The 26,505-nt window shown below is 39.6% G+C and overlaps 1 protein-coding gene across 1 annotated transcript; it reads right to left on the reverse strand.

Moving 5' to 3' along the window:
- Nucleotides 1–215: 215 nt before the first annotated feature.
- Nucleotides 216–20,064, reverse strand: WDR1 (WD repeat domain 1). Its single transcript, XM_062636377.1, has 15 exons — nucleotides 19,981–20,064; nucleotides 19,557–19,678; nucleotides 15,301–15,391; nucleotides 12,177–12,324; nucleotides 10,577–10,757; nucleotides 8,668–8,745; nucleotides 7,848–7,928; nucleotides 7,504–7,737; nucleotides 6,591–6,680; nucleotides 5,191–5,345; nucleotides 4,432–4,519; nucleotides 3,283–3,393; nucleotides 2,645–2,818; nucleotides 1,228–1,372; nucleotides 216–882 (listed from the first exon to the last, which is right to left on the reverse strand). Exons 1-15 carry the CDS (start codon nucleotides 19,994–19,996, stop codon nucleotides 773–775), a joined length of 1,824 nt encoding a protein of 607 aa, XP_062492361.1. The 5' UTR covers nucleotides 19,997–20,064; the 3' UTR covers nucleotides 216–772.
- Between the last annotated feature and the right edge of the window lie 6,441 nt (nucleotides 20,065–26,505).

Here is a 26,505-nt window from a genome sequence, read left to right on the forward strand (position 1 = left end):
ATAACATGCTTCTCCTCCTTCAAACAGAAAATACCTTTAATCTTCAAAACAGAATGATTTTCTGACATTGAAATGACCAGACATTCTTAATTCATGAAAATAACAAATGTGTTTCTGAAGCAAGAAGTTGCCACAATGATTATTTGTAAACATTATACCCACAACAGTAAGTACATCAAAACCCCACACTTCCACCTTAAAATAAACCACAAAGCTTTGACATGAAATACATAAAAAGTTTATTATGTATGTACCCCATTTTTTGTTATCTAAGAGGAGAAAATCTGAGGCAACAGTTTGGCGCAGTACAGAGAAGCAAAGCAATATACAGTAGCTGCACACAGCTTGATTGGTTTCGGATCACAACTAAATACTCTTACTATGACCGTTAGTACAGAAATGTTCTGTAATTAGAAAAAATGAGAATTATTACTCTCATGCTGTACAGTCTCATGTTTCTTGGTTAGAAAAGAACAACTGATTGAGTTTGAATCTTTCACACCTGAACCTTTCACACCAACTCGCTTGGCTGTTGCCTCTGGAATGTTCAGCACAAAGGTTAAGCTCCAGACATAATTTAAGTGCTTTTCATGTGCAAACTGTTACTGGCTAAAGCTTTCAAAGTACATTTAATTACAGATATGAACACCCTGTAAAGATATGAGGATATGATAGCAGACCCAGAGGCCAATACAGATTCTTAAGAGAAATGCTATGTTCCACTGCAGTAGTTCTAGTCCCTGATTAGGTCCTTCCAAAGAGAGGGATTATTTCAATTGTAGGAGATAGACCACTCTTTGACGGAAGCATCATGGGATGTTGTTACCAGAGTGTGTTCATCCAGCCATGCCAAGCCGCTTACATGATGTAGCCTGTGTGCATCTGTATGGCAGCGTGAAATAACAGAAGAGAATTAGGAAGGCGAGGCTGACAAAATAACTTCAGTGCATATTCCAAATGTGATTTTCAGCTGCATTAAATAGTAACAGCATATTTTAAAAAGTGACTACAAAACAACAGAAGGGTTCTGGCTATTGTGGTGTCCTGGGTTTAGCTACCAAGGAGAAAAACTGACTGCTACTGCTAAACCCAGGACATGTGGCTACACAGAGACTAATGTAAAGGCTAAATTAGTTTGGGAACATTCAAAGCTTAATTCTAGAAAGCTGTGCTGGATTTCGAGAACTACTAGCAACTCTCAAAAGTAATCTTTTGAAGGAAACATACCTGGTATCTTGACTCTGGTCTCTGGATCACTTACAGTCCAAACGTATACCATCATGTCCATGCCTCCAGAAGCAAAGTGTTCGTTGTCAGGAGACCAGGCAATACAAACAATTTTTGCATGGTGTCCGTAAAAGACATTATGCTCCTATTTGAAAGTTAAAGATACAGTGTTACTTCATTAGTTTAAGCTACTTCAGGAAATCCCTGGCTTTTAATCTGTAGCATTACAATAAGCTACCGCAATAGTTCAGACAAAGTACACTGTCTGATGTATTCTACATCCATCACAGTACAGATGGATGCCCTAAACAAACCAACTGGTGGCTTCATTTTATGCTGTTTATCTAAACACTTATGAGGCTGGTAAAATCCAAACCTTTTGTAGAAAGATCTAAGACTTTTTCGATGAAAGCTGGATCTGTAAAGTGCATATGCAGTAAGTTACTTTTCGCTTAGAGACTTTTAAAGTAACCCCACAGATATTTCTAAAAACAAAATTCTTTCAATTTTTACTTAGCAATGTTTCTGTGGAATGCCATCTGCATTTTTCTAGTTTGGTGTGGTTTCAGTTACCTTAATGATTTTACAGGCTGATACACACAATGACTACTCAGCTGAAAAGTGGAAACTGCCCATTCTTTGGTTCTTGGTTGACACTTAATTGAGGGATAAAAAATAAAAAATCAAAAATCAAGATTCCCTGCCCTAATGTATCCCTTTCTTTGCTTACTTCTTACCACAGTAAACCATGTGCCACGCCAGCAAATTTTTATTGCCAAGTCTGCTTTATTTAATTCAATTTTGTTGTATTGCATGATGCTTATCAAGCTGAGCCTGCATTCTTGTCCATTTTCCAGAAACGCATACCAGCTCTAACAGGCATGCACATACTTTGTTGACTTTTTTCCCTTTAAAAAAAAAATCCCAATCCAACAAAAAAGCACCCCTCAAAAAAAAAAAACACCACCACCACACAAACAACTGCCCATCAAAAAAACTCAAACCAACCACCAACAACCCCACACATAAGAAGCACCCCACCACACTAGTGCTTCAGATGATCAGAATAAGGCACATGCATTACTTTGTAGTGATTACTTTCTAATCTTTTATATTTAACTACTGCTGCCTGTGGAGATCCAACTCCTCTGCCATGTGTTTGCTATTAAACGGGTTTGAGTGTTTTCCCAGTAGCCAACCCACGCTGTACATTTCCTCACCTATTCTTATGATGTGGAAGCTTCACAAAGGCTGTTGTGAACAAAAAGTGATGCTAACTAGAAATACCAGTTTAACAGTCATAGAAACAACAAATATAGTGATTTAACAATGAAGTCTCAGCTGCCACATTGTATTTCACCACAACAGGTTTAGACATGAAATGCCAGTCAATTTGTTTTTAAACAACAATTCTTACCGCATAGCCATCAGCAACACTAAAGACAGTGACAACTTTGTTTGCATCACAGACTGCAAGAAAGGCACCATCGTGAGAATATGCCAGGTCAGTAACAGGACCCTTAGCTTCCAAAGACTTCTCATCATTTTTCAAAGAGGTTCCTTGGATTGAATACAAACGGACATTCCCATCCTGCAAATTAATAGTGAAGAAGGGGAAAAGGTACAAAAAAAAAATAAAAATCACTTTACAATAGAAAGAGGAAGGCTTACTGAACTTAAGGAATGTTTTGCATCAGCTCTATCTGGTAGTGCTTATATTAAGAACTAGTTTAAAGAACCTGTCATTTATGCTGGCTACAACCCACCAAGTCTAGAATACAGACCTGGTTTCTAGAATTTACCTACTTCAAGCATATACTCAGTAAAAACAATTTGACAATTCAAAACCAGCAAATACAAGATAAAAAGTTAAGCGATAATGGTAGAACCTGGGGAATTAAAAGTCCAGGAATACCAATTACACACAGCTTGCTTGTTGTAATAATGCTCTTACAAACTGCCACATACTACTTCTAAAGCCATCTCCTAGTGTTAAATGTTTCTGTTACTAGTTACAAGTTCAAAGCAGGACAGGTTTAGGAAGTGCAATCTTACCGCTCCTCCCACTGCTGCTGTACCTCCTCCAGGGTGAATGGCTACAGCTTCTGGCTCATAGCCGAGGTCATCAATTGCAAAACATTTCTTCTTATCTTTCATCAAGACAATCTGGAAATAGAAAACTAGAAACTAAGACTCTTTTTCAAAGTGCCCAATACAAAACTATGACTAAGCCACAAAGTTTAGTCATAAATACAAATGCACTCTCATTGCTCACAACTCTACTACATTCTGACCTTAAGGGAACAGTTTCATTAAAAAAAAAAAAAAGAAATAAATGCCTTCATGTGGTGACTAACTAATCTGCCACACTGGAGTACCTATGTGCTCTAAATTAGGTTGTGCAGGGCATGCTCTACTGCCTTCAGCTTTGCCTCATTTGGTTTGAACATGAGCAACACTGACAAAACAGTATTTTTAGCAATGCTTACTGCATTCCCAGTTTGCTCCTTAAGGAAGGGAGGCAGGACCAAATTAGCAGAAAGTTAATACTGCAATGTTAAATTTTAACTTTGTACCCAGGTCTATACTATGGGCAACTGGAATTATAACTCACATGGAAAACAGGTTTGAACACCACTACTCAAAGTTCCAAGCATAAAACTAGCACCCATAGAGAAGGCATAAATTATTTGAAGTTAGGCATGCATTGATACAAAATAACCTCGGTGCAAAGTCTCTACCTTTGTGCTATCTTAACACTCCTGGCAAGCAACCTAGAGCTACCTATGCTGTACAACAGCACTAGTTAACTGGCTACTTGGATTAGCTACAAAAAAAACGTAATGCAGGAACAAGACATCCTTTCCCCAAAATCACAGCACTGAACAGATCAGGCAAGAGCATGATTCAGATGCTGTAAGCCTTCTAGCACAGAGCTGCACTGATAACAAATTCTGATGCATTCACACAACCGACCATGTGAGATTTAAACCTATACATAAGACTGTCAAATTGGTACAGGATGCAAAAAGACAAGCCTAGCAAGTATCCTGATGAATTATGTTTCCCATAGCTCTCATTAGGAAATTCTGCAGATGTGCAAGTTGACCCCACACTAAACAGATTTGTTGGAAACCATCACATTACCATACACAGCACTATTAACAGAGCAATTGTGTTAATAATCCACAAGTTAATACTTACTTGTCCAATGCATAGAACTACAGTATAGCCACCAGGACCCACAGCTAAACATTTTGGCTGAACATCCATTTTCACAGCATCCTGGCCACTGGAGGAAGGTGTGCAAAATTGGAGAAGCAGGAAGAACAAAGCAGAAAAGAAATTATCCCATGCCTAACATTACTTAGAATTGCCTATTCAGATAATACTAATGATACTAACTATCAAGAATGTATAATTTATTTTTTAATAATCTGCGAAGCTTCCTTGTGTTTACTGTTTAAAGCATTAGTGTCTTGATCAGGTAGTACACCTGCTAAGTGAAAGCCAATGTTACTACACTGGAGTTCATTTATTTTTCTTTAAACTACATGGTGATCTTCACAAATTTCTTTAAAGTTTTTTGCTTCAACTGCAGCTTCCATGAAGAAACAGCCATGTCCCACCCTTCCTAACCACATTTATTACTGATATGGCCAGGTATTTATGAATCAGAAAGTGAGCACCCTTCCCACAGTCTCCTAACTGAACCACCTGATACAAGATTGAGCTCTACCTAACCTGTGGAAGGGATGAGACAAACTGAAAAGCCTGGGATGCATTTCTTCTTGTCACAGAAAAAAGCAAGGTTGGTATAGCAATCATTTCTATACAGTTTCCATGGTAACTTAAAACCTGAATAAACTGTAGCATAAATTTCTTTGCCACACAAGTCAACAAAACTTGCTGTAGAATAATTAGGGATGTAATGCTACAATAAAAGGCAACATTTTAACTCACCTGTAGTCCCTCTTGCTAAGGTTGGTGTAGCGCACAGTATCATCCATACTGCAGGTGACCAGCTGATCCATTTCATCCACTGCCATTCTAGAAACCTGGTTTGTATGACCTTTCCCAGAAAAGCCATCATTCTCTCCAGTTTCAGAATCCCAATAATGTGCATAATAGAATTAAGGAACATTTGGAAAGACTGGTGCAGTCAGATACAGAATCACAAAACAGTTAAATAATTGACCAAATAGCTAAGTTTAGAAGGTATCTCTTGAGATCACTTAGTCTGACCTGCTGCTCAAATCAGTGTCAGCTACAACAGGCTGCCCATTCCGCTGGATTCTGAGCATCTCCAAGGATGGAGATTCAACAATACAGAGTTCAGCCAATCTCATACCCTCAAAATATTTATTAAATGAACCTCTGTTGTTCTGTAATGAGCTAAATGACCTGCCACAGACAGTAGCAAATACTGGAGCAATTAACATCAGGTCTGAGAACAGGAAATACTTTTTAAAGAGTCATAGTTAGAAGTCCTGCAACACTGGCTTTCCCTGATGTTGTATGTTAACATCAGTCTGAACTACTAACACTGTATTACAAGTTTGTAAAGAAACAAGTCCTGTATTTACTACCATTTATGCCAGTGTGACACCATTTTAATGCACCACAGCAGGCAGGATGAAAGACTGCATTTTTACTTATAAGCTTCAGAACACTGAAGAACATCCAAGTCTTCTAGCTGAACACATCCCAACCTCACCCTTTAATGTGCCCTTTGCAAACCAGGCTGCATACCCAGTGTTTTGCTCCAGAAACCAACAGGAGTTAAATAAAGTGTCAAAAGTAGTACAAGTTCTCTTCAGTAAGAAAGTCATCAGTGAGAAAGCCTGATGACATTTGGGATATCAAAGAACACAGTATGTCACAGAACTTCAAAACCACACCTTAATACAGGAGAAAAAAACCCCCACAACTGTAAAGAGAAATGAATGATAACAGGTCAGAGATGGGTCAGAAAGTTTTTCTGTCCTGAACATCTGAAAAACAAGATACATGACTTTCAGAAGATCTATGGCATGTAACTGAGAAAAAGCAATACGTATTTTGTGTGTATGACAATACATGAAAAGTTACAAGAGGCTAATTTATACATTTACTTGCTCCTCCATACTAACAATTTACATACCACACAGTAGTGACAACTGGAAATTAAGAACTGGTTTATATTTAGCAGGCAAGTGTAAAAGCAAACAGTACAACAGGCAAGTTAAGGGAAAGTAAAATTAACTTCTATTCACCTGTGTAAAATAAACATAAGCTTTTGCCTTTGGCAAAGCGCTCTTTTTTCCTCCAAACTAGTTCTCAGACTATAAGGCTAGAACAAATACCACTATAATTCAAAGGATATTAATATGACCATCATTACTTCCAGAGTAAATATAGGACTTTCCACCATTTTTATGCACTGTAAGACACTGAATTGATTTACTATGACCCTGTGAACAGAACACAAATAATTACTGATGGGCAAATTTTCATCTTAACACATACATAGATTAAACCGATTTCAGAAGGTCTGTAGGTAACTAGAAAATAACATTTTTTTCATAAGCATTAAAAGTCACCCAGAATACAAATCACTACTTAACAGCACAGTCACTTAACAGTTGCAGCACTGTTATTCCCATGTACTACTTTTTAAAGAGAATGAATAGGCACTATGAATATCCTTATTAGCCTGCTGGGCCAGAACACTTTCATGGCCTTTTCATTGACAAAGTTTGATTTTTCAGGCACTTTATGATTCATGGAAAAGGACTAAATATGGTCATGTACCCATATCAACTGCCTAAATTGTAGCACCAATAGCAAGAATTTGGGACATCCATTTCTAGTTCATGTAAAAATGTAAGTTCCCAGGAGAGTGCTGTGTCAGAGAACTCTTTAAATTCTAAAATTAAAACTCAATTGCACAGTAACCCTGGTCACCTTGTTCATAACACACTAGCTCTGACAGAATGAGACACCACCAGTAGTTTTCTATCTACGCTCTATTTCGTTTTGCATCTCAAGAATGGTTAAAAGCTGCTATGAAAAATAAGTTGATAACCTTAACTGAAAACAAAATCAGCCTCTATGTTTGCACAAAGCACAGCATCATGCATGTAACATTTTAACTTCTTGATTCACATCACACAGGGCTTGTCTGGTAATGCTAACTTAACAAAACCATTTTTCAATAGTTACTGCTCCATCTGGATAGCGTCAAACACTGAGTCACTTATTGCAGAAATGGGTGCAACAAGAAGTTTAACCTACCTTTATGACGTGTAAAGGCTTATTTGGATTGTTCTTGTCCAAATAATTAATATAGCCGGACAGGGAGATAGTCAGTAAATGGTCTTTCTGCCACAAGCAACCCAACTGCTGATCCAACACATTTGATCCCATGTTAAAAGTACTGACAATAGAATTAGCACCAACATCCCAGATTTTAGCAGTTTTATCTCCGGAAGCAGAAAGCAACTGACTACTGTCAGGGCTCCAACTAATCTGTGAAAACAAATGTCACAAGATAGTAAATGCATTTATTATTGCTAAACTTCACAGTCCATGAACTTGGAAATACTACGGACCATTTGCACAAATGAAGTGATACTTACAGCATAAATACCTCCATCATGAGCTTTGCCTCCACCAAGAGCACACACTTTCTCTCCAGTCTTCCCATCGTAGACAAAAATCTTAAGAGAGCACACAGACGTATAACTTAAAAAGAAAAGCGGTAACAAGAAAAAAAAAACAACTGAAACACTATTACTTGCACTACAGAAATCATCCTTTTGTTACGTGGTATGCTTACAGGTTTATCAAAGACTAGATTTTTAAGGAACAGGAACAAGTATTCCTGTATTTAAGACTAAACAAACGAGATTACAACTGTAAATAACCACAGCAAGATACTCTGTTCATTGGATCCTGACATTTGAAATTCTGGAAGATGTTACATTTTTGGCTCCTGCCATGATGGTGGCTGCTTAGCACTACAGTCATGGGAACATGCCCTCGTAGGAGGGGGAGCTACCTACAGTGTCATTGTCAAACCTGCCCTTATCAGTAGGGAGTCATAGAATCAAAGAATGGTTAGGGTTGGAAAGTCCACACTGGGCTATCTATCAGTTCAGTATTTTGACCATACTCCTCAGAACCATAAGGACATATATATCCCAAAAGTCTAATATGCTTCTTCCAAAAATAACCTGTAGAAATAATATGCTAGGGAGATGGTATAGAGAAAAAAGCTGAGTGAGAACTGGTTATCAGTTGTTACAGCTTTATAGGAGGATATTTAAAAGGTTAAGCCACTCATTTCTTGGCATGAAAAAAGCAACAGGTATTTTACATTACTAATTCTATTCCCAAAATACACAAGAAAGTCTTCTTGTGCTAAAATCACTAGAAAAATAATTTCTTTATTTTTACCTGGCCATCTGCACTAGCTGTAGCTAATCTGTTCCCATCAGGAGAAAACCTCACACAGTTTACAAACCGTGTATGGTCCTGTAGGGAAAAAAAAGTAAGAATCAGAACACAAGATAAGAACAGACCCTTTTTACATAGAAGACAATCCAGTATCAGTGAAGATCTCTTACACGCAAGTCATAAATTAGCTGTGTAGGAAGATGCCTGCTGTAGAGAATGGCTACAGAGCAAGTCTAGCCTCTAGCTGAAGAGGATGATGGGGGTTGAGAATAGTCCAGAGAGGGAACTGTGGCATCAGTAGCCAATGGAGTTCAAACAACTTAGTAAAATGCCACATGAAGGAGTACCCAGTTTCAGGGATAGGCAGGAAATAAAAACCACAGCTGCAGGCTAGATGCAACCATGAGATTTTTTTCCCTCTGGTCACTGGCTTCTTCTGCAACATTTAAACTCTTGCTTCATCACACAAGTAAGTTTTACACAAAGAACAATACTTCATCCTTCTTACTGTAAAAGACACAGGCATGAAGAATAGTTAATTACTTTACTGGAATCTCATTTCTGGGAGACTGCACTAATGGTAGCTCAGTGAAGTAGCCAGGCAAGACTGATGTATGCTCCCCAAATAGACTATTTACAAGTAGGAGACTATTCAAACCATGCTAACTAGGAAACAGACGTTAAATAGGGAAGCACCACAATGAGGCCAACGCAAAGAGATTTGGAAGACTATTTTTAGTATTATGAAAGGCAGGTTCTTAACCTACTTTAACTACGATGTTTCCTGATGATACCTCAAGGCCTACACCATACAACAGTCTGCACCCAAATCAGATATATCAACTCAAATATCACTTTAAAAGAAAGACTGTATCACAAACAAGTGTAAACAGCACTGGTAAGCAATTCAGACTTGAGAGTTCAAAAAGAACCAGCTTAGCAAAATGCAAGTATCAACTTAAGTTCAGAAATATATTAGGCAACTACATCATTTCATTGGATTGCACAGCTCAAAACAATTCCTTTTCTAGAACCACAATGGAATCCTTTCTAAAAGTCAGTGTACGAAGAGTACTCAAGGAACCATATTTAAGAAAATAAAAAGCCTACAACTGTCGTCTTAAAAATAAAACAAGAACTAAATATTTTTACTTTATTAGTGCAGTAACATCCTGTATCTCTGCAATCATTTGTTGTTTTTTTTTTTAAGGCATGCCTTCTGCCACCAGAAACAGCTGCAGTAGCTTTAGGCTTCTCATCTTCTTTGGCCTCCAGTAATGATGAATGTCTTAAATGTGGTAATTCCAAGCTTTGTTTGATTTATTTAAAAGATTTTAACTTACAGAATAGGAAACAAAAGTTAAAAGAAATGCAGAAACAAAAACTGACCACAGAAGTTATATACGCAGTTCTCATAGAAATCAGTTATGTTTCCAAGTATCTACACTCACCCTTTTCTAAGCTGCCATGGGATTTCAGATTTGAGCACTTTTAAGCAGATTGGAAAATTCCATTCACACCACCAAATTTCTTGAATCAAGCACCTTGGAGATTATTAAGAAATTCTACACAACTGCACTGGGAAGCAGCGCTCAGAAAGCAACAATAGGGCTGATGAAACATCCTGCTTCTACAGTTACGGAAGAGGATGAAGAGCAAAAAAAGAAAACTGGAAAAAGTGCTTCAGGTTTTCTTTTTTCCCCCATTTATTTCAGTTCTCTTGGACTAAGGCAAGCCTCCAGTTATACACAGGTTTAAGAAGGCCACTTGACACCAACTATGCCTCAAAAGGAGGAACCAAGAACTTCTGTAATGACAGCTAGCTGTGACAAGAACTGCAAGCTTGTTGGAAAGCTCTCAGTCAACTTGTTGCACAGTTTAGCAGAGCTACAGCTCAACTTAAACTCACACTTATTGTAAACTTGAACTTGAATGGCGGTCCCTCAAAGAAAGCGGCACAGTTGTCGTCACTGCCAGTTGCCAGACGATATGGTCTTGTTTGTTTAATGTCCACACTATTGATCACTTTGTTGTGCCCAGTAATCTCGCCAACAGAAGAGCCACTATCCCACAGGAACACTGCTCCGAATCTAGTTAGAGAAGCACACAATAACTACAATTTATAAAAGTTACACGTAGATTAACTTCATCAGCATCTGCAAACAGCAGATCTGAGTGCACTCAAAGAAAAGAAAATAGGTCATCTCGTTAATCTCATGCAAGCTTCTCATAGTTCCCTGAAGGCTACTTGAGACCTTGCTGGAGAGAGAATCTAATCTTCAATAGGAGACATTTGCTGAAGGGGACAGACAAGCAAATTTTATGTATAAAGCTTCTAAAACCCAGAGATCAAAAAGATATTCTTCAGTCAGTTTATAGGAAGAAATAATTATTCTGCCTGCCTAGTCGCTACACCAAATGTGGAAAGCTAGGATAACAACGACATTAGATCATTAATCTGATTATTTGGCCTAAATTGGGTGCATTGCTTTTACAACTACTTAAAAGTTTAAGGAAGAAGAGTTATAACAGTATTTGTCAGTTCTACCTTTAAATCTCCTTGAGGGAAAAAAAAAACAAAACAACTAAATAGTATAATCAATACAGTGGCACTAAACTACCAGAGCATTGCTGTTATAAAGGAAATCTACAGAATCACTTCAGCAAAATTCTAGACTGAAAGTTCATCCACCTAACAGAAAACTTGCAGAGTCTGAAGTAGGAGAACAAGTTTACAGAGTATCTACCCAGGGGCAGGTGGGGATGGAGGGAACAACAAAGGACAAAATCTCTTTCAAATAGAAAGACTGTTTGAGAGATTTGTCAAAAAGACACAGTACATGATGGCAATTAAAAAATGGTGCAAGAGGTCAGGGAACAGGACCACACTATGTTTTTCAGACCTTTAGGCATAGGACTACTCTGCCTTAAAGATCTGTCAGTCTTTAAACAATAAAGAAAGGACACAAACCTGACTAATGAGCACCTCAGTCAGATTAGGACAACTGGTTGCGATTTTATTTATTACCATAATAAAGCCTAATAATATGGGTGCGTTGCTGAGGGAGAAAATTCAGATACACTTTTTTTCCTTTATTTTCTTACGCTTATTCAGCCATGTCCTCTCAATCTGTGAGGTATAAGAGAGGAGAAGGAGAACTGGCTGGTGGTTCTTCCTTCCCACTCTACCAGAGTTAGAATACCTCCTTACACCAAAGGCATACTAACAGCTATAACTGAACATAATATTCAAATCTAAAAAACAAACAAGACCCCACAATTTTTAAACTGAGAAATTCCTATAGAACTGTATTCTCCAGTTTTACAGCTGTCAAAGACTGCATAAAGAATTCTCCTGCAGAACAGCTTGTAGTTGAAACAGGGAACAAGCCACGATTTTCTCCCCTTGAAGAGTAAAAAGCTTTCTGCAAAGAACCTGCTTTGTTAGAATACAGAGATTTACCGTATATGTATGTATACACACGCACACACACACGAGAATTACTCACTTTTCCCTTCCTTCTCCAACCACAGCAATTCTCTTGCTGTCTTCAGTCCAGGCAAGGTCCTTTATTTTTCCTGCAAAAGGCTGATACTCATACTTCAGTAAGTGTTCTTTCTGTGTAGTATCCCAGATTCTCAGCTTTCCAGAAACATCTGCCATAATAAAATAGAATATAACTATTGTTGTTCCAGCATGACTCAGTCACATGATTCAACGATCTGCCAGGGTACAGATTTTCAGCTACACTGAACACTTGCACTAGGGAACATCTTTTCCTACCCTATTACAACTATTATAAATTACTTGACTGAGGAACACTGATGACTACATCCATTTCACTGAATGATGCTTATAGTCAGCTAATAATGTTCAAGACACGCAGCAATATATACAACACGAAGACAACTTCTGCAGACACGCAAAAAAACCTGCACAGCAAGAGGGTAGGAAATCTAATGTACAGCCAGTATGTGTCAATTATCCAAGCTACATACACACACACACACACACACACAAAAACCCTAAAACGAAATCCACACAGCCCCACCACCACAAAACCAAAACCTAACAAACCAACAATCATACTACCCTCCCCAAGACAGCTTACCCACACTCATTGGGAAGTAAGCCACCCAGCATCTACAATCTGATGGATAGTGTCTGATGCACTGAAGTTAATACTTCAGATTTTTATTATATCTTCAAAGCACACCCATTTTGCATCCAAATACCAGATAGATGTAAACATACAGAAAGATTTTTTCCCCACAGAACTGAATTCATGCACACTCAGTGCATTTTTTTCTGTACTGAAGCATGTACACACGTCATGTTGTGCACGAATACCTGCACTATCTGGATTACTGCAAAAGAATCCAACAGTATATTCAAACATGGTAATGCCACACGTGGCAGACACAGCACAGGTCATAACAATTTATGGCTTAACATAATGAAAATTTCCTTGCATAGCCCTAGAGCTTGCTTGTATTCAGAGCAATTACTGTGGTGCAGCATTACCAGATCTAAAAATCACCAGAGGAACTGTTCTATACCCACACAGCAAATTCTGTGTGTACTGAACCCTTTTTTAAAGCCACTGTTTTAGAATAGACCATGTGCTAAGATATGTATATATCACCTTAGCATAAAACTTTTGAGTTCTGTTCACCATTTACTGGTGCATCTTCACAGTTCTATTTAAGCATACAGCAACCTTGTCTCTGTGGGACCTGACCATGGACCCACCACCCTTCTGCTAAAAGGACAGATGTAGAATTCTCCATTTTACAAAATGTGTTATTGAAGCAGAATTCTAATGTAGAGTTAAAAATTTAATTGATTGCTCCATCTATTAACAGATAGTACACATAAGCTTTAACTTTATGATATGTCCCATTACTACATCTCTTATGACTGCAGTAAGAGAAATTACCATAAAAGCCACAAAGCACATTGCCAAAGGTCTGTCTCACCAAGCACATGAAGTATTAATGCAGGTTGCATGGCTAATGCAGATTTATAGATAGAGAAATGAATCTTACATGTTATACTTAGAAACAGCTTAAACAGCCTGATACTATGTTCAGACCCCATGCTCAGCAGTATCACAGAACTATTTATAAATGACATGCAGAAGACACTTTTTAAGGGAAATACTGCAGCCTAAACTGATTTACTTGGGTATGACACAATGTCTGAAAAAAGTCAACTGAATATTCCCCGAGGAGCAAGGCTTCCTTAAGCTGATCATTACTGAAAAACTTCTTCACAGATCAGATTATGTGTATAAAGCTCTTCTTTTATAGATGACTGAAAATCTACAAGGGTGCAAGAACAGAATACATGGTCATTCTGAGAGATAAGTACAGCACAGACCTAAAGCTGTAGAATAAAGAATGCAAACTGGACTTTAAGGTATTCAATTTAACATATGGTCACACACAAGACTGAGCCAAGGAAGTCCTGGCTCTGGCTGCTTTCAGATCAGGGTGGGGGAAAAAAAAATGAAAACCCAAAAAGTTGTACTGTTACTGTTCTTAAAGATTCTCCAACTACTCAAAAGTATTCTAATACATCTTTCTGATGTGCAAAAAGCCAACTTTACGTTTTAAAAAACACTATATCTTTTAAATTGCTGAAAGAGAAACTCCAATTCTACTAATTCTGTTAAGACCTGTGCATCTAAGTCTGGACTCCCTTTCTAAGGAGCTCATACTCAAAGTGTTTTCTTTTCAGATATATTACTTAGAAAGTATTTCTGTATTTGGGCACAATGCTTGTTTCTGAAGCATTTTTAATGGACAATGGCAAGCAGATGTTAAAATATCCATTGATTAACTGCAAATATTTTTAAGAAATTGAAGTTATAGTATTATATTTATCAATATTCTTCAACTGTATATCAGTCCTCTTGAAAAAAATTTTTTTTGAAGCAAGCTTCTATTAAAAAGAGGAGAGGAAGAGCTAGTTCTTCGTAAGTCATCAAAACTGCAGCAATTTCCATTAACAATCCAGGAAATTTATGCTGTAGAAATTCATGCTACCCATTCTCAGATTACTGATTCACATGCATTACACAGAAACCATGAATCAGCCTCTTCCCTGTTAACTTACCAAAGAAAGCTTTTTTAGTTCAGGTTACAAACGTGAGAAAAGTCATGACAAGTCTTGCCAAGTTTAGTCAGGAAGAAAGGAAAAAGGAAAAGAAATGGGTATGTGCTCTTCGAGAATCCCTCCCCTGCCACCAATGAATCAAAGTTTGTTAACTATGACAATAGTCCTGTATTTCAGAAATAAGTTTCCATTCTGCTGCACATACACAAGTCTTCATTACACTAAGATTTGTTCTCGTTAATGCTTCACACCAAGTATTTAAAGTTCATTTCCATGTTCTTTTTGATTTAAATAATTTTAAAGACCAAGCATGTCACTACACTCACTATTTTGGAAAGAGGTTAGAGGAACAACTACATAAATCATTCCTTCCTCAGGCACGTATATGTAATTCCATTGAAGCATGTTACATTAACTGTGCGTCTTCTGTGAAGCATTACGACTCTTCTGCCATCAAGCAATTCAACAGCTCTGTCCACATACCCCATGCAGCATGTGTGCTGATACTTTACCTCCAGAGGCTATGTAGAATCCACTGGGAGCATACTTGGCAACTACAACCTGATGGGCATGCTCAGTGTAGATGTCAGCAATTGCAGGATTCTAGTTTAAAGAACAAATAAAGTTAATAAGTTGTATTTCCTGGTTTTCAAAGACATAAAATCAGATATTCAAAGATGAAACTTAGAACTTCTGCTCACACTCCTCCTCTCATACCCTTCCTTCCACCTTAAATAGAGCTATTGTCTAAAACTGTAAAGTGCAGCACACATTGCAGTACACAGTAGAATGCTTCAGTGCAGTACATAATAAGTGCAGTACACAGCAGAATACTGCTGTTCAAAGCAACACTCTAATTTCTAACAACTGACAAAGTGTTTCCTCTAACAGCCAGAACTGTTGTGACTGTTTCCTCTCCAAAACCTCCTGAAAGGTAGAAAAACCTTGAAAACATTAGGCCAGGCATAAGGTTTCTTTTTACGGGGTTGGCCCAGGTAAGTCAACTATCCAAGGAGAATACTAAACAAGCTGTGCTCTGCAGCACACATCCAAAAATTCTACTAAAGTCGAGCATGAAAATTAAGCATATGGTTAACCATAGTGCGTGGCTGTTAACCACCACCATGTACTCGAGAGCACTCAGTAACCAATGAGGTGTACAATGCTTGCTCTTTTTTACTGATTGAAATCTGTTTAAAAAGCTAGTAGAAAAGCACAGGGAAAGATATTTTCCCTAGTATCAAGAGATGGAATTTTGAAAGAAACTCAGTGCCACCCCATCATGATTTTATCTCTTTAGTCTTAGAATATGTTTTCATGTGCTTCAGGTTTGACAGTAAAACTGACTCAGTGTCTTAACAGTTCATTAAGTGTTAAACTATGGAAATGCCACACAAATCAGAAAAGGATGACATCAGTGCAAAAATCTGCTCTCAAATGAACTGTCTAAAAAGACATTCTGAACCTTTTCCAAATATAGTACATACAGCAGTAATATACTACAACAATAATACACTCCTTAGAAAACACAAAATTCTGCAAGGTAACAGGTATCTTCAAGCTCCAGAAATCTGACTCATACGGTCAAACCAAAAGTCCATTTTAACTGCTATTTTTAGGGGGCCTATAGGGATGCTGGAGAGGGACTCTTCATTAGAGACTGTAGTGACAGGACAAGGGGTAATGGGTTAAAACTTAAACAGGGGAAGTTTAGGCTGGATATAAGAAGGAAATTCTTTCCTGTTAGGGTGGTGAGGCACTGGAATAGGTTGCCCAGGGAGGTTGTGAATGCTCCATCCCTGGCAGTGTTCAAGGCCAGATTGGACGAGGCCTTGGGTGATATGATTTAGTGAAAGGTGTCCCTGACCATGGCAGGGGGGTTGGAACTAGATGTTCTTAAGGTCCTTTCCAACCCTAACGATTCTATGCTATGATTAACGCAGATTTATTCAACCAAACCAGAAAACCACGTGATATTATGGTTCAACTCAGCCATCCAACTAGGAAAAACTAAAACACCCGCTCTGTGTTAGAAAGCGGACAATCTCATGCTTGCAGGAGTTCTTGCTGATGCAGTACTGTTACATCTCAGGAGACAGAATGCAGCTTACTCATGCAAGAAGCAGCTCTTTTTCATTCCTGCTTTTATAAATTGCTTGAGTGCATTACAGCCCTACTTAAGCCACAATCATCTGCATTTATAGCATGCACCTCTCTCCATTTTGTAACTGGATTTTATCTAAGCAAGACATGATAATGTTCTCCCCATTCTATAGCTGCATCATCTACAAGTACAGCAAGTACAGGGAGCTCAAACACCCCACCCCTCCATTCATTATTAATGGCATATGTAAGTAGCTGCTATTTTACAGCAAGAACCTTCAAGAGTCCAGGAAGCTAATAAGATGAGAGACTGGTCTTAAACAGACTGACTTAAGGGGTTAAACATAAGAGAGACTCCCAAATTTAAGATATGGTAAAAATATTCAGGAATAATTAAAAAAAAAACAAACATTTTTGGATAAGGTTATAGTGGTAGCTGGGAAAAATACAGTACCTAATTCTGGATTCAACAAGAAGAGCAAGCTTATGTGGCTTGTTTTGAACACTGAAACCAGAGCCACGTATGAAAGTGAGCAGTTTAAGTTCCAAGTTTCAAAGTAGGCTTAGACCCACGAAAACAGTAAAATATTAATAAGGAATGAAACCTTACAATTATCACTAGTCCTTCTCACAGTGCTTTTTCAGCACTGTTCCTGGAGGTTTTCTTGTTAAATGAAACCTCTACATCATGCTCAAAGATCAAGCATTAACCCCAAATGCTATACCAATCACCACTGATTAGCTAACACTAGACAGCTTCAGACTTAAGAGAAAAGCGATCACTGCATTTTGACGACTTGTTTTGTTTTTTTGTTTTTATTAGGGCACAACGATCTCATCAGATTACTGCTCACAGAGGGATTAAACACAGACCTCCCAATATTTCATTTGGTTGTTATAAACTATGATAGCGGCTTCTATATTATTCAGAGAAAGCATAGCTCACAACTACAAGTGGACACAGTTCCATGTTGAATTATGAACAAATCACAACATTCTCTAACACAAAAGCCATAACACAGGCTCTGGTCAGTTTTTGTGTCACTGCTGCAATACATTCTGTAATTGTCTGCAGAGCATCACCTGTCAGTTATTAACAGTAGCAGACTCTCCTTGCCCATTAGGTCAGCTTGCCTATTGGCACGAATTACACCATAAAACCGAGAGATTTATGACTTTCGCTCTCAACTTCCCTTGAGAGTTTAAACAGTCTAAATCTGAATTCCCACAATCCCACCTCGCCTGCACTCAGACTGTGCCATGTGCTCAGGCTCACACTAGGACTGACATTTGCATCAGGCAAATCTTCAGTGAGCCAATTCAGGAAGATAAAAGCGAATTGTTTACTTCTAATTTAACCCCCAAAATAGGGACATATAAGCATTAATTACAGTGCAAGGGAGAAGTCACAATCCGTAACTTGGGCAAAAACTGTAACGTAAGCAAAGTGGCTTTTCTCCCTTCTTTCATCACTTTGTGTGCCATTACAGTGTTTAACTGAGACTTCTGGTTTCAGAAAATTGAACTTTGCTTGTTACTAAGAGCAAAGCGCTCTTACAACACTACACACTGAAACCAGAGTGCAAACTTAATTTTGGTTTTAAGTGGATGAATTTAAACTGATACCAAAAAAGAAATTTGAAAAAATAAATAAGTTACTAATAGCATTTCTGTATTACAGCATGACAATAAAGAGATCATCTGAATATAATGGGAGTAATGAGATAAATCAGGAAAACAGGTCATAAAAAATTAAGTTTACAAAGGTGATTCACAGATGCATCCATAAACAAATCCATTTTTGCAGAGACCTAAAAATTCCAGAGAGGTATAAGCTAGCCTCCTGCAGTCCTCCTCACTGCAGGCCAAATCTGCAGTAAGAGAGGAAAGTAAATCTAGGGGAGAATCTGATTTTCTACAGAAAAGCATTTACTTTGAAGAAAAGTATTTTTTGAGAAGTAGTAGCAAGACAATACCTAGACATGCAATGTTTTCTCCATACTTTTCAAAAGGATGCCATCTTTGAAGTCATTTAAATAACTCACTTAGCATTTCTCTAGTTACCACCAGAGAAGAAAAAAAAGCAAGCCTCCACACCACTGAAAACATTAACTGGGGCATTCTTACAGCTAATCGATGAGGAAAGTTCCCTGTGACCAGGGCTGAGAACTCAACATGCATGCAGCTTGAAAACAACTGACAACTGTTTTGATTTCTGGAGTGCAAGGGTGGAGGAAAAAGCTACGGACTAGCATATTTAAAGATGGGGTCTGCAAGTAGTTGCATGTTTCTCTTACAAGCTCAATACAGCAAATGGGGAAGTCTTCATTTATTAGGCAAACACAACACTCAACTTCCTAACAGCAATATTTGAGGAGATGAACAAGGCTAACCTGAATATACCAGTCTCTCGACTGCAATTCCTATGCAAAGCGAGGGAGAGAACTGCACATTGTACTACAGGTTTCTGCAGTCGCTGCCCGTGGTTTTCTACCTGAGTCATGCACTCTGCTTATCCCCCTGCTGAGGATCACAGATCCATGACCTCAATGGGAATTAGAAACCGAGAATGAAACACGGGCTATTAAAGGCCAGAGGCTGGGAAACAAAATGAAACTTAGCAAAAGCTCTACGCTACGAAACGAAATAAATCAGGATACATTACATCAACGTTTCTGATGACGACACACTTTCCATTGGTATAAAGAAAATTGTTGCCCTTAGGATCACCTCCGATAATTTTGGAAACGCCTCGTTCAACCTGCGGGAGGCTGGCGAACACTTTTTCTATGGGAACAGGAAGAAAAAGAGGGAATAAATAAATAAAAAAAAAAAAAAAGAAGGAAAAAGAGGGCTTACTCTTGGCCGTACCGGACGCCAGCCGCGCAGCCATACACCCTGCCGGCAGGCGCGGTCACTTGTTGCTGTCAGCGGGGCTGTGAGGAACTGCCGGCTCCGCGCCCGCCTCCAGGGCGGCGGCGGGCGGCCCGGCGCTCCCTCCGCCAGCGGGGCTCCTCACCGCCACCACCCGCCCCTAGTCCCGGTCCCCATCCCCTCACCGCTCCAGTCCCCCCTCCCCGCGGGCTTACTGATCTCGTACGGCATCTTCGCCCACTTGTTACTGCGGTGGAGCTGGAAGGGAGGCGAGCGCAGCCCGGCGCGGCGCAAGCGGACCGGCCCTGGCCGTGGCCCTCTCCCTCTGCTCCCGCCGCCGCCGCCTCAGCCCCGCGGCGCCCAGCGGCACAAACCAGGAAGCGCCCGCACGGCCCGCCGCTCTCCCCTGTCTTTGACCATATATAGTCAACTCTGCTCGCGCCGCGCCGCTCCCCGCCAGCCCGCGCCCCGCTCCCTCCCCCGGAAATGCCGTCGGCTCGGACGGGCCAGGCGGGGGCTGCGCTGGGGCGCCCGCAGGAGCTGGCCCCGCCCCGGCAGGGAGCTGCGCGCAGGCCGCGGCGGGCGGGCGGGCCGGGGGAGCCGCAGCGGACGCCACACGCTGGCTCTGCCGAGACTCGGAGCAGGCACCTTAGGGCGGGCTGCGCATGCGTATGCACACCCCTCCCCACCCAGCCGCGGATCTCTTCGGGGCATGCGTGGGGTTGGCGTATGCGCGGTAGCACGGCTGAAGCCGCTGAGGGGACGAGCAGGGGTGTTGCCATGGTGACAGCCGGGCGAGTGTGCGGCCGTGGAGTCGGGGGGAAATCCGCGCTGATCCTTAGGGAAGGCGGGGAGGCGGGCAGGCAGGCAGGCGGGCAGGCAGGCAGGCGGGGTGGTAGGCAGGCAGGCGGGCGGGCAGGCAGGCGGGGAGGCAGGCGGGCAGGCAGGCGGGCGGGGAGTCAGGCAGGGAGGCGGGCAGGCTAGGCGGGCAGGCGGGCGGGCGAGCCTGGGAATGCCGCGGGAGCTGCGGGTGTGCGGAGAAGGAAGCGGGGGGAGCTCCTCCGTTGCGTTGTCGCCCGTTTCTCACCGCTTGTGGTTGGTGAGCCGCTGCGGGACAGCTCCCGCTCTCTTTACTCCGACGCCATCACTAAACGTGGCTGCTGTGGGGGATTTGGCCCGGTGATAGCTGTCGGGACACCGCGTGTGTGCCTTAAGTTACCGAGAGGGCAGGACAGACCTTTAGTTTTGCTTAGAATCCATCATACTTGTTAGAAGGGATGGAGCCTGCTGTAATACCCTCCTGAAACAGAGGCTGTGCAGGTCTGGTTCTTGATTTCCTCTCTCTACAGCCGTGTTGGGAAGGCACTTCCTGTCCACAGTCAGTATTCCCTTGAAGATCAGTTTTAACCTCACCCCTTACACATTAATTAATGGGGCATTTTCCCATAGTTCTGTGCCATTCGACTCCAGATATTGCTGAGGTGCTTTACAAGCTTGGAAGATCAGTTGTACCTTGAGGCCAAGTTGGATGTGTACTTCAGTTAAAGTGGGCAGCAAGCTTTAATGTGAACCACATACTATCTCGTTCACGTCTCCTGTATAACTTTGACTAAATTGAATTTTTCTTTCCTTCCAATGCCATTAATATAAATAGTAAGTATACCATCAGTTCCTCAGTTCCTCAGTTCAGCAAGGCAAAAATATTTACATATAATTGGCAGAAACTCCTGAAATGGGTGCTGGTTTGTCCCTTTTACATTCATAAATGCAATGTCCCTTTAACTTGCTTCATAAAGCATCAGGACAGATGGGTAAGACAGGACTTCCTTGCACAGCACGTGAATATAGTATATAGAATTAGCAATGCTCCTGGTGTGTCTTGGCCAATAGACCTGTAAAACAGGTATGGGGAAGCCCTGTGGAATTTTCCATTAGGGTCTGAGAGAACAGAGCTGAGGGAAAGGTAAATAAAGCTTTAGATTCTCAAATGCAGAAAGAATCACCATTGCAGTACCGAGTTACAGAGGTTTTAATGCACACAGGTATGGGCATTTCAGGATGAAAGGGTGCTGAAATTTCACAAGAACCTGTCCTGAGTTGGCTTGTGTAGCTACTCTGCTTAAGGAGTATTGAAGTCAGTGCACAACTATGTTGGCATTACTGTAAGAGGTTTCTGTAATTTTCAGTTGTGCACTGTACAGATTTGGGCTTTTCCCTTGTCCAGTTTGTAGCTTCATAGAGTTCTTTTTTTCTTTAATGATTGGCATGTGCCCCATAAAAAGGAAATTATCCATATAAAAACAGTGGGGTTTTTTCTTCACCTGTTTGGATTTTTTTTTTTTCAAAAATAAATGAATCTATATGTATCACATCAATATTTCATGCTGATGAAAAAAACAAATATTCTACGTTGGCCATAAGGTGGTTTTGTGTACCAAAGCTCTATTATCTGTTATGTACATGAATAAAGTCTTAAGTGGCCAGAATCATGTTTACATGTTTTTGGCTACATTAGTTCATAGAATATACTTTCTTTCCCTGTAAGGGTTGCTTTTGTATTTTCTTACAGCACTGACCTCTGCTTACATCCTGAGATTTTTAGTGTAAGTTTGATAGTGACTTGCAATGATGTAGCTAATGTATTACAGATCTCTTATTCATTAGCTTCTCATAAATATCCACCTATATGGCCTAGGCTTGGAAGTAGCAAGCATGTCTACAGATACTCCTGTGAAAAAATGTGAAGTCAAGAGTTTCAGAAGTGATTTTTATTTCTTTTTAGGTGCCTCAAGTACTTAAGAGGCTAGATATCCAAATCTGAGGTAGACTGGTAAAACTCCTTGTTTTCCTGGTGTTCCAGGAGTGTTCCATTTTTTAGCTCATAGAAGGGGATGGAATCGATGGATTGTTACTTTCCCCCTGTAAAGAGTTGACTTAATTTTTATTAATTTGGTGAGCAAGTCTTTTTCATGTTTCCACAACTGTCCTCATGCTTAACAGTCTTGATGTTTGAACAGAGATTTCTGCCAGGGCAAGCTGCAAGTGCTCAGCCTCTTGGGGAATCACAGCTGACTCGCATTTGTTGGCAGATTTCTTTGGGATAGTTGCAGAAGTGGCTGCTTCCAGCTGCTGTGGGGCTCTTCTCTTGAATGACTGCGTGGGGATCTGTCCGCCCAATGTCAGTTTACACCAGCGTATCTATGGAGATAGTAGTCTTTGGCAGAAAGGTGGGCAGCAAGTGGTAGCTGCTTCATTCCATCATATTAAACCTGCCAGAAAATGCTTCCACCTCTGGGCTTGTGCTTGGCACATATTAAGGTGTTCCTTTATATTTTGGAAAGCCAAGTTTCACTATGTCTTTTTGAAGAGTGTGAGTGTGCTACCTGCTAGCCTATGTGCTTCATCTTTATAGCATTAATTACATGGTGACGACATGGACTTAATATTAGGTTGATTTAAAGAATACCCAAATGTTACTTTTACTTAGTTGGTCACAGATCCATATAGCGCCTTGTAAAATACGTAATGATTAATTTCTATTCCAGAAGACTCATAACCTGCAGCTTCAGTTCTTCAGGGATGTAGATGTCTATCATTAGGCACCTGGTATTAAAGATGTCGTTCAGGTATTTAGGGTTGAATGCTAATGTGATGCACTACCAAAATATGACTCGAATACTGATGAAAACACCCCCCTTAAATTTGCAACTCAGCAGTATAGCCTGGGGCACATGTTAACAACTCCTTAGAAAGTACTTCACAGTCTTTTGGTATTTCCACATCACTTAGCATAGCATAGCATTTATACACAAGTTTTGTCTGATGTGGAGTAGCCATCAGCTTTTCTAAAAGGAATGTTAAATAAAATACTTCTTTGTGCTGTGATTTTTTTTTTTTTTTCCCCAGGCTGAAGCTGGTTTAAATATCTCAGATTTTGAGGTCTAAATGGTGAAAACTGCTTCTGAGAAGTCGAACAGAAATGGAACAAGAAGTTTGAAATGTGAATTGTTACACATCATATCTGCCGCTATTATGACAACTTTAGAATGACAGATGTCAATATGTAGGTTCTTTAGATGTTATATATTATTAATAAAGTATTATTACCGATACCAGCAAGATAAATACCCTAGCATTACAAAATCAGCAATACAGTTTTAGATTTGTTTCAGCTGTTACAGAGCTAACCATTGGTTATTTCTTTTTTAAAGGTTCTCAGCTTTGTCAGAAAGCCAAGGGAAAATATGAGGGAAAGTTTGAATGACATGAGGCGTTTGAAACAGTAACCATTTGTGCACTTCACATGCCCCAGCAATAGGAAATGATTGCAGAATCTCTGTCTATGACCTCTGTGTGTTGAAAAGAACTGTGGGAGCCCTAAAAAGCCAGTAAAAGGTATTGGCAGTTGACACTTCAGGCAGAGAATCATATGAGGAATTTTCTGGAGAGGCCAAAGTTCTGTGCTCTTTTTCAAGATACATAATGTTAAGTTCAGATACCCTGAAGTACAGATTTATCTGCTAAAATACTGGGTTTGATCCGCATTCTCCAGAAGCTATATCCCTCTTTTATGCTTGAATCAATATAAATCAATACAACTTTACCTGGAGCTATTAGTAATACAAGGATATGTGTCGTTACACTAAATTCTACCTCAACAAAGGTAGATTTTGTCAGTAACATTGACAAAAATGTAAGGACATACCTGTAATATCCTCAGCTGCATAAAGGAAGGGAAAAAGATATGGAAATTAAAAAAAAAAAAAAAAAAGGAAGAATAAGTCTGTTATGTAGCACCCTATTTTGGCCATCTTGTCAGGAAATGTCTCAGAAATAACCTGAGGATATCACGAAGTAATTAACAGCTAAAGGGAAGGAAGACATTTTGATACATGATCAAGTTAAACTGTACAAAAATGCAACACAGGAGTATAAAAATGTATTTCAGAGGCAAAGGCAGATACAAGTTGTCTACAGAGAGGCAATTAGGTCCTTTTCATCTTCTTAAGGGGACAGTCACCGAAATTAAGAGGAATTGATTTAGAAGGGTTAGAAGGAGTGTTGTATAATTAAGCCATTCAGTTCTTTGCCACAGACTAAATTCCAGTCGAATTCCTTCACTAATTCAGTCACTTACAAAGATAACACTGAAGATGAGATATACATTAGAATGCTATCTGTAATTGCCTTAACTAAGAAAAAAAAAACCAATTGTTTTCCTGATTAAAGACATGACGTATACATCACCTGGAAGTAGGCATAAATTCCCCCATGTGAATTATTACTCAAATGTATTGTGGGAATTCTATGTCTTTGAACATATAGCTTTGACTGGTGTCTGCAAATGATATAGGTAATGGGCTATCTCTTCTACGTTATTGAAAATTACCCTGACTGCATCAGATGCGATCATGATCTTTTGCAATGGAGGCTTGGGAAACTATATATGTTTATACCTCCAGCTTAAACCAAATTAAATCAGGAAATTCACAAGTGCCAAATCGTTGAGCAGTTAAAGCTCCCCTTTTCCTAATAAGCTTAAGTGGTGTAGAAAAGGATCTTTGTTACATCTGGGATTACAAGACAGTGTTGTCATGTAACAGAACGCATTATACATTTGTTACAGTGAGTAACAGTGTTTCCATATCTACTGCCATTCACAGAAGTCATGTTACACTTAACAAAAGGAATATATGGCTTGTAAAATAGTCAAGCTTTTGTTCTTCTCGGAGAAGTATTGTATACCGTCTGTAGTGAGAAACACCTACAAACAAAATATATCCCTTTCTAAATGTTCATTGTTGATTTGGTCTGACAAGAAAGACATGGTTACAGTGCTGTTATCAGCATAATGAGAAATGTGAAAGTATATTGGAGACAACTAAAAATCTTTGAAATTTCTCATCATACAAAGAGTTTTAGCTAGTTCAAAAAAGAATAAACAGTATTATGGCCAAACATAGACTTTTTAAACATGCATTGACATCCAGCTATCATTCAGGTACCTAGGATACCCCTAAGGGTTAGGGCAGTGTACTTCATTTGCTGAAGCTCTTGATGCCATATATGGGATTCAAATTTGACATCAGCATTTTATTTTGAGTCGTGGTGCTCTTTCCTACATGTAAGCTTTGCAGCTGATAATGTGACACCATTTATAGGTGTTATGTTTTGCTGGTGACCTGGTCTCTTCTCCCTGTAACATACCACTAATGCCATTAGTAAGAGCCAAAATAATTTTGCCTGCCATTTGACATTGCACATTCTAAAATACAGCTCTCCAGGGTACAGTAGTTCTCCTGTGCCATTCTCTGTGCTTGCTTGGATTTGGTGTCCTCTGATTTTTAACAGCTTGAATCAAAACTAAAATTGTCAAAGCTGAGAATGTTAAGGAATGTCGTTTAGGTGTCTAAATAATGTTGCCTAATTTTCAGATGAAGTGAATATGTGCATTTTCCTTCACCTCCATTAAGAGGAATGTGTGTGTGTACCACCATAAAAATCAGACCTATAAAAGAAACAGCTTAAAGTAATTACCTCGAGGAATCCAAATTCAAAAGTTGTTCTTCAGCCTTCTGATGGTAGCTTGTATATATTTAAAGTTCCTATAGCATAGGTAATAACATAAGGAATATTTCTTATCTCTTGAGGCATAGGAAGGTTCTTCCTCCTAACATTAATATTAATCTTGCACTGGAGAACAGATTGCTTTCCAGGAATTAGAATCCTAACACAGTTGC

Source organism: Pezoporus occidentalis, unplaced genomic scaffold (genome assembly GCF_034315485.1).
Source record: "Pezoporus occidentalis ecotype Australia unplaced genomic scaffold, CSIRO_AGI_Poc_V1 ctg48, whole genome shotgun sequence".
Lineage (NCBI taxonomy): Eukaryota > Metazoa > Chordata > Aves > Psittaciformes > Psittacidae > Pezoporus > Pezoporus occidentalis.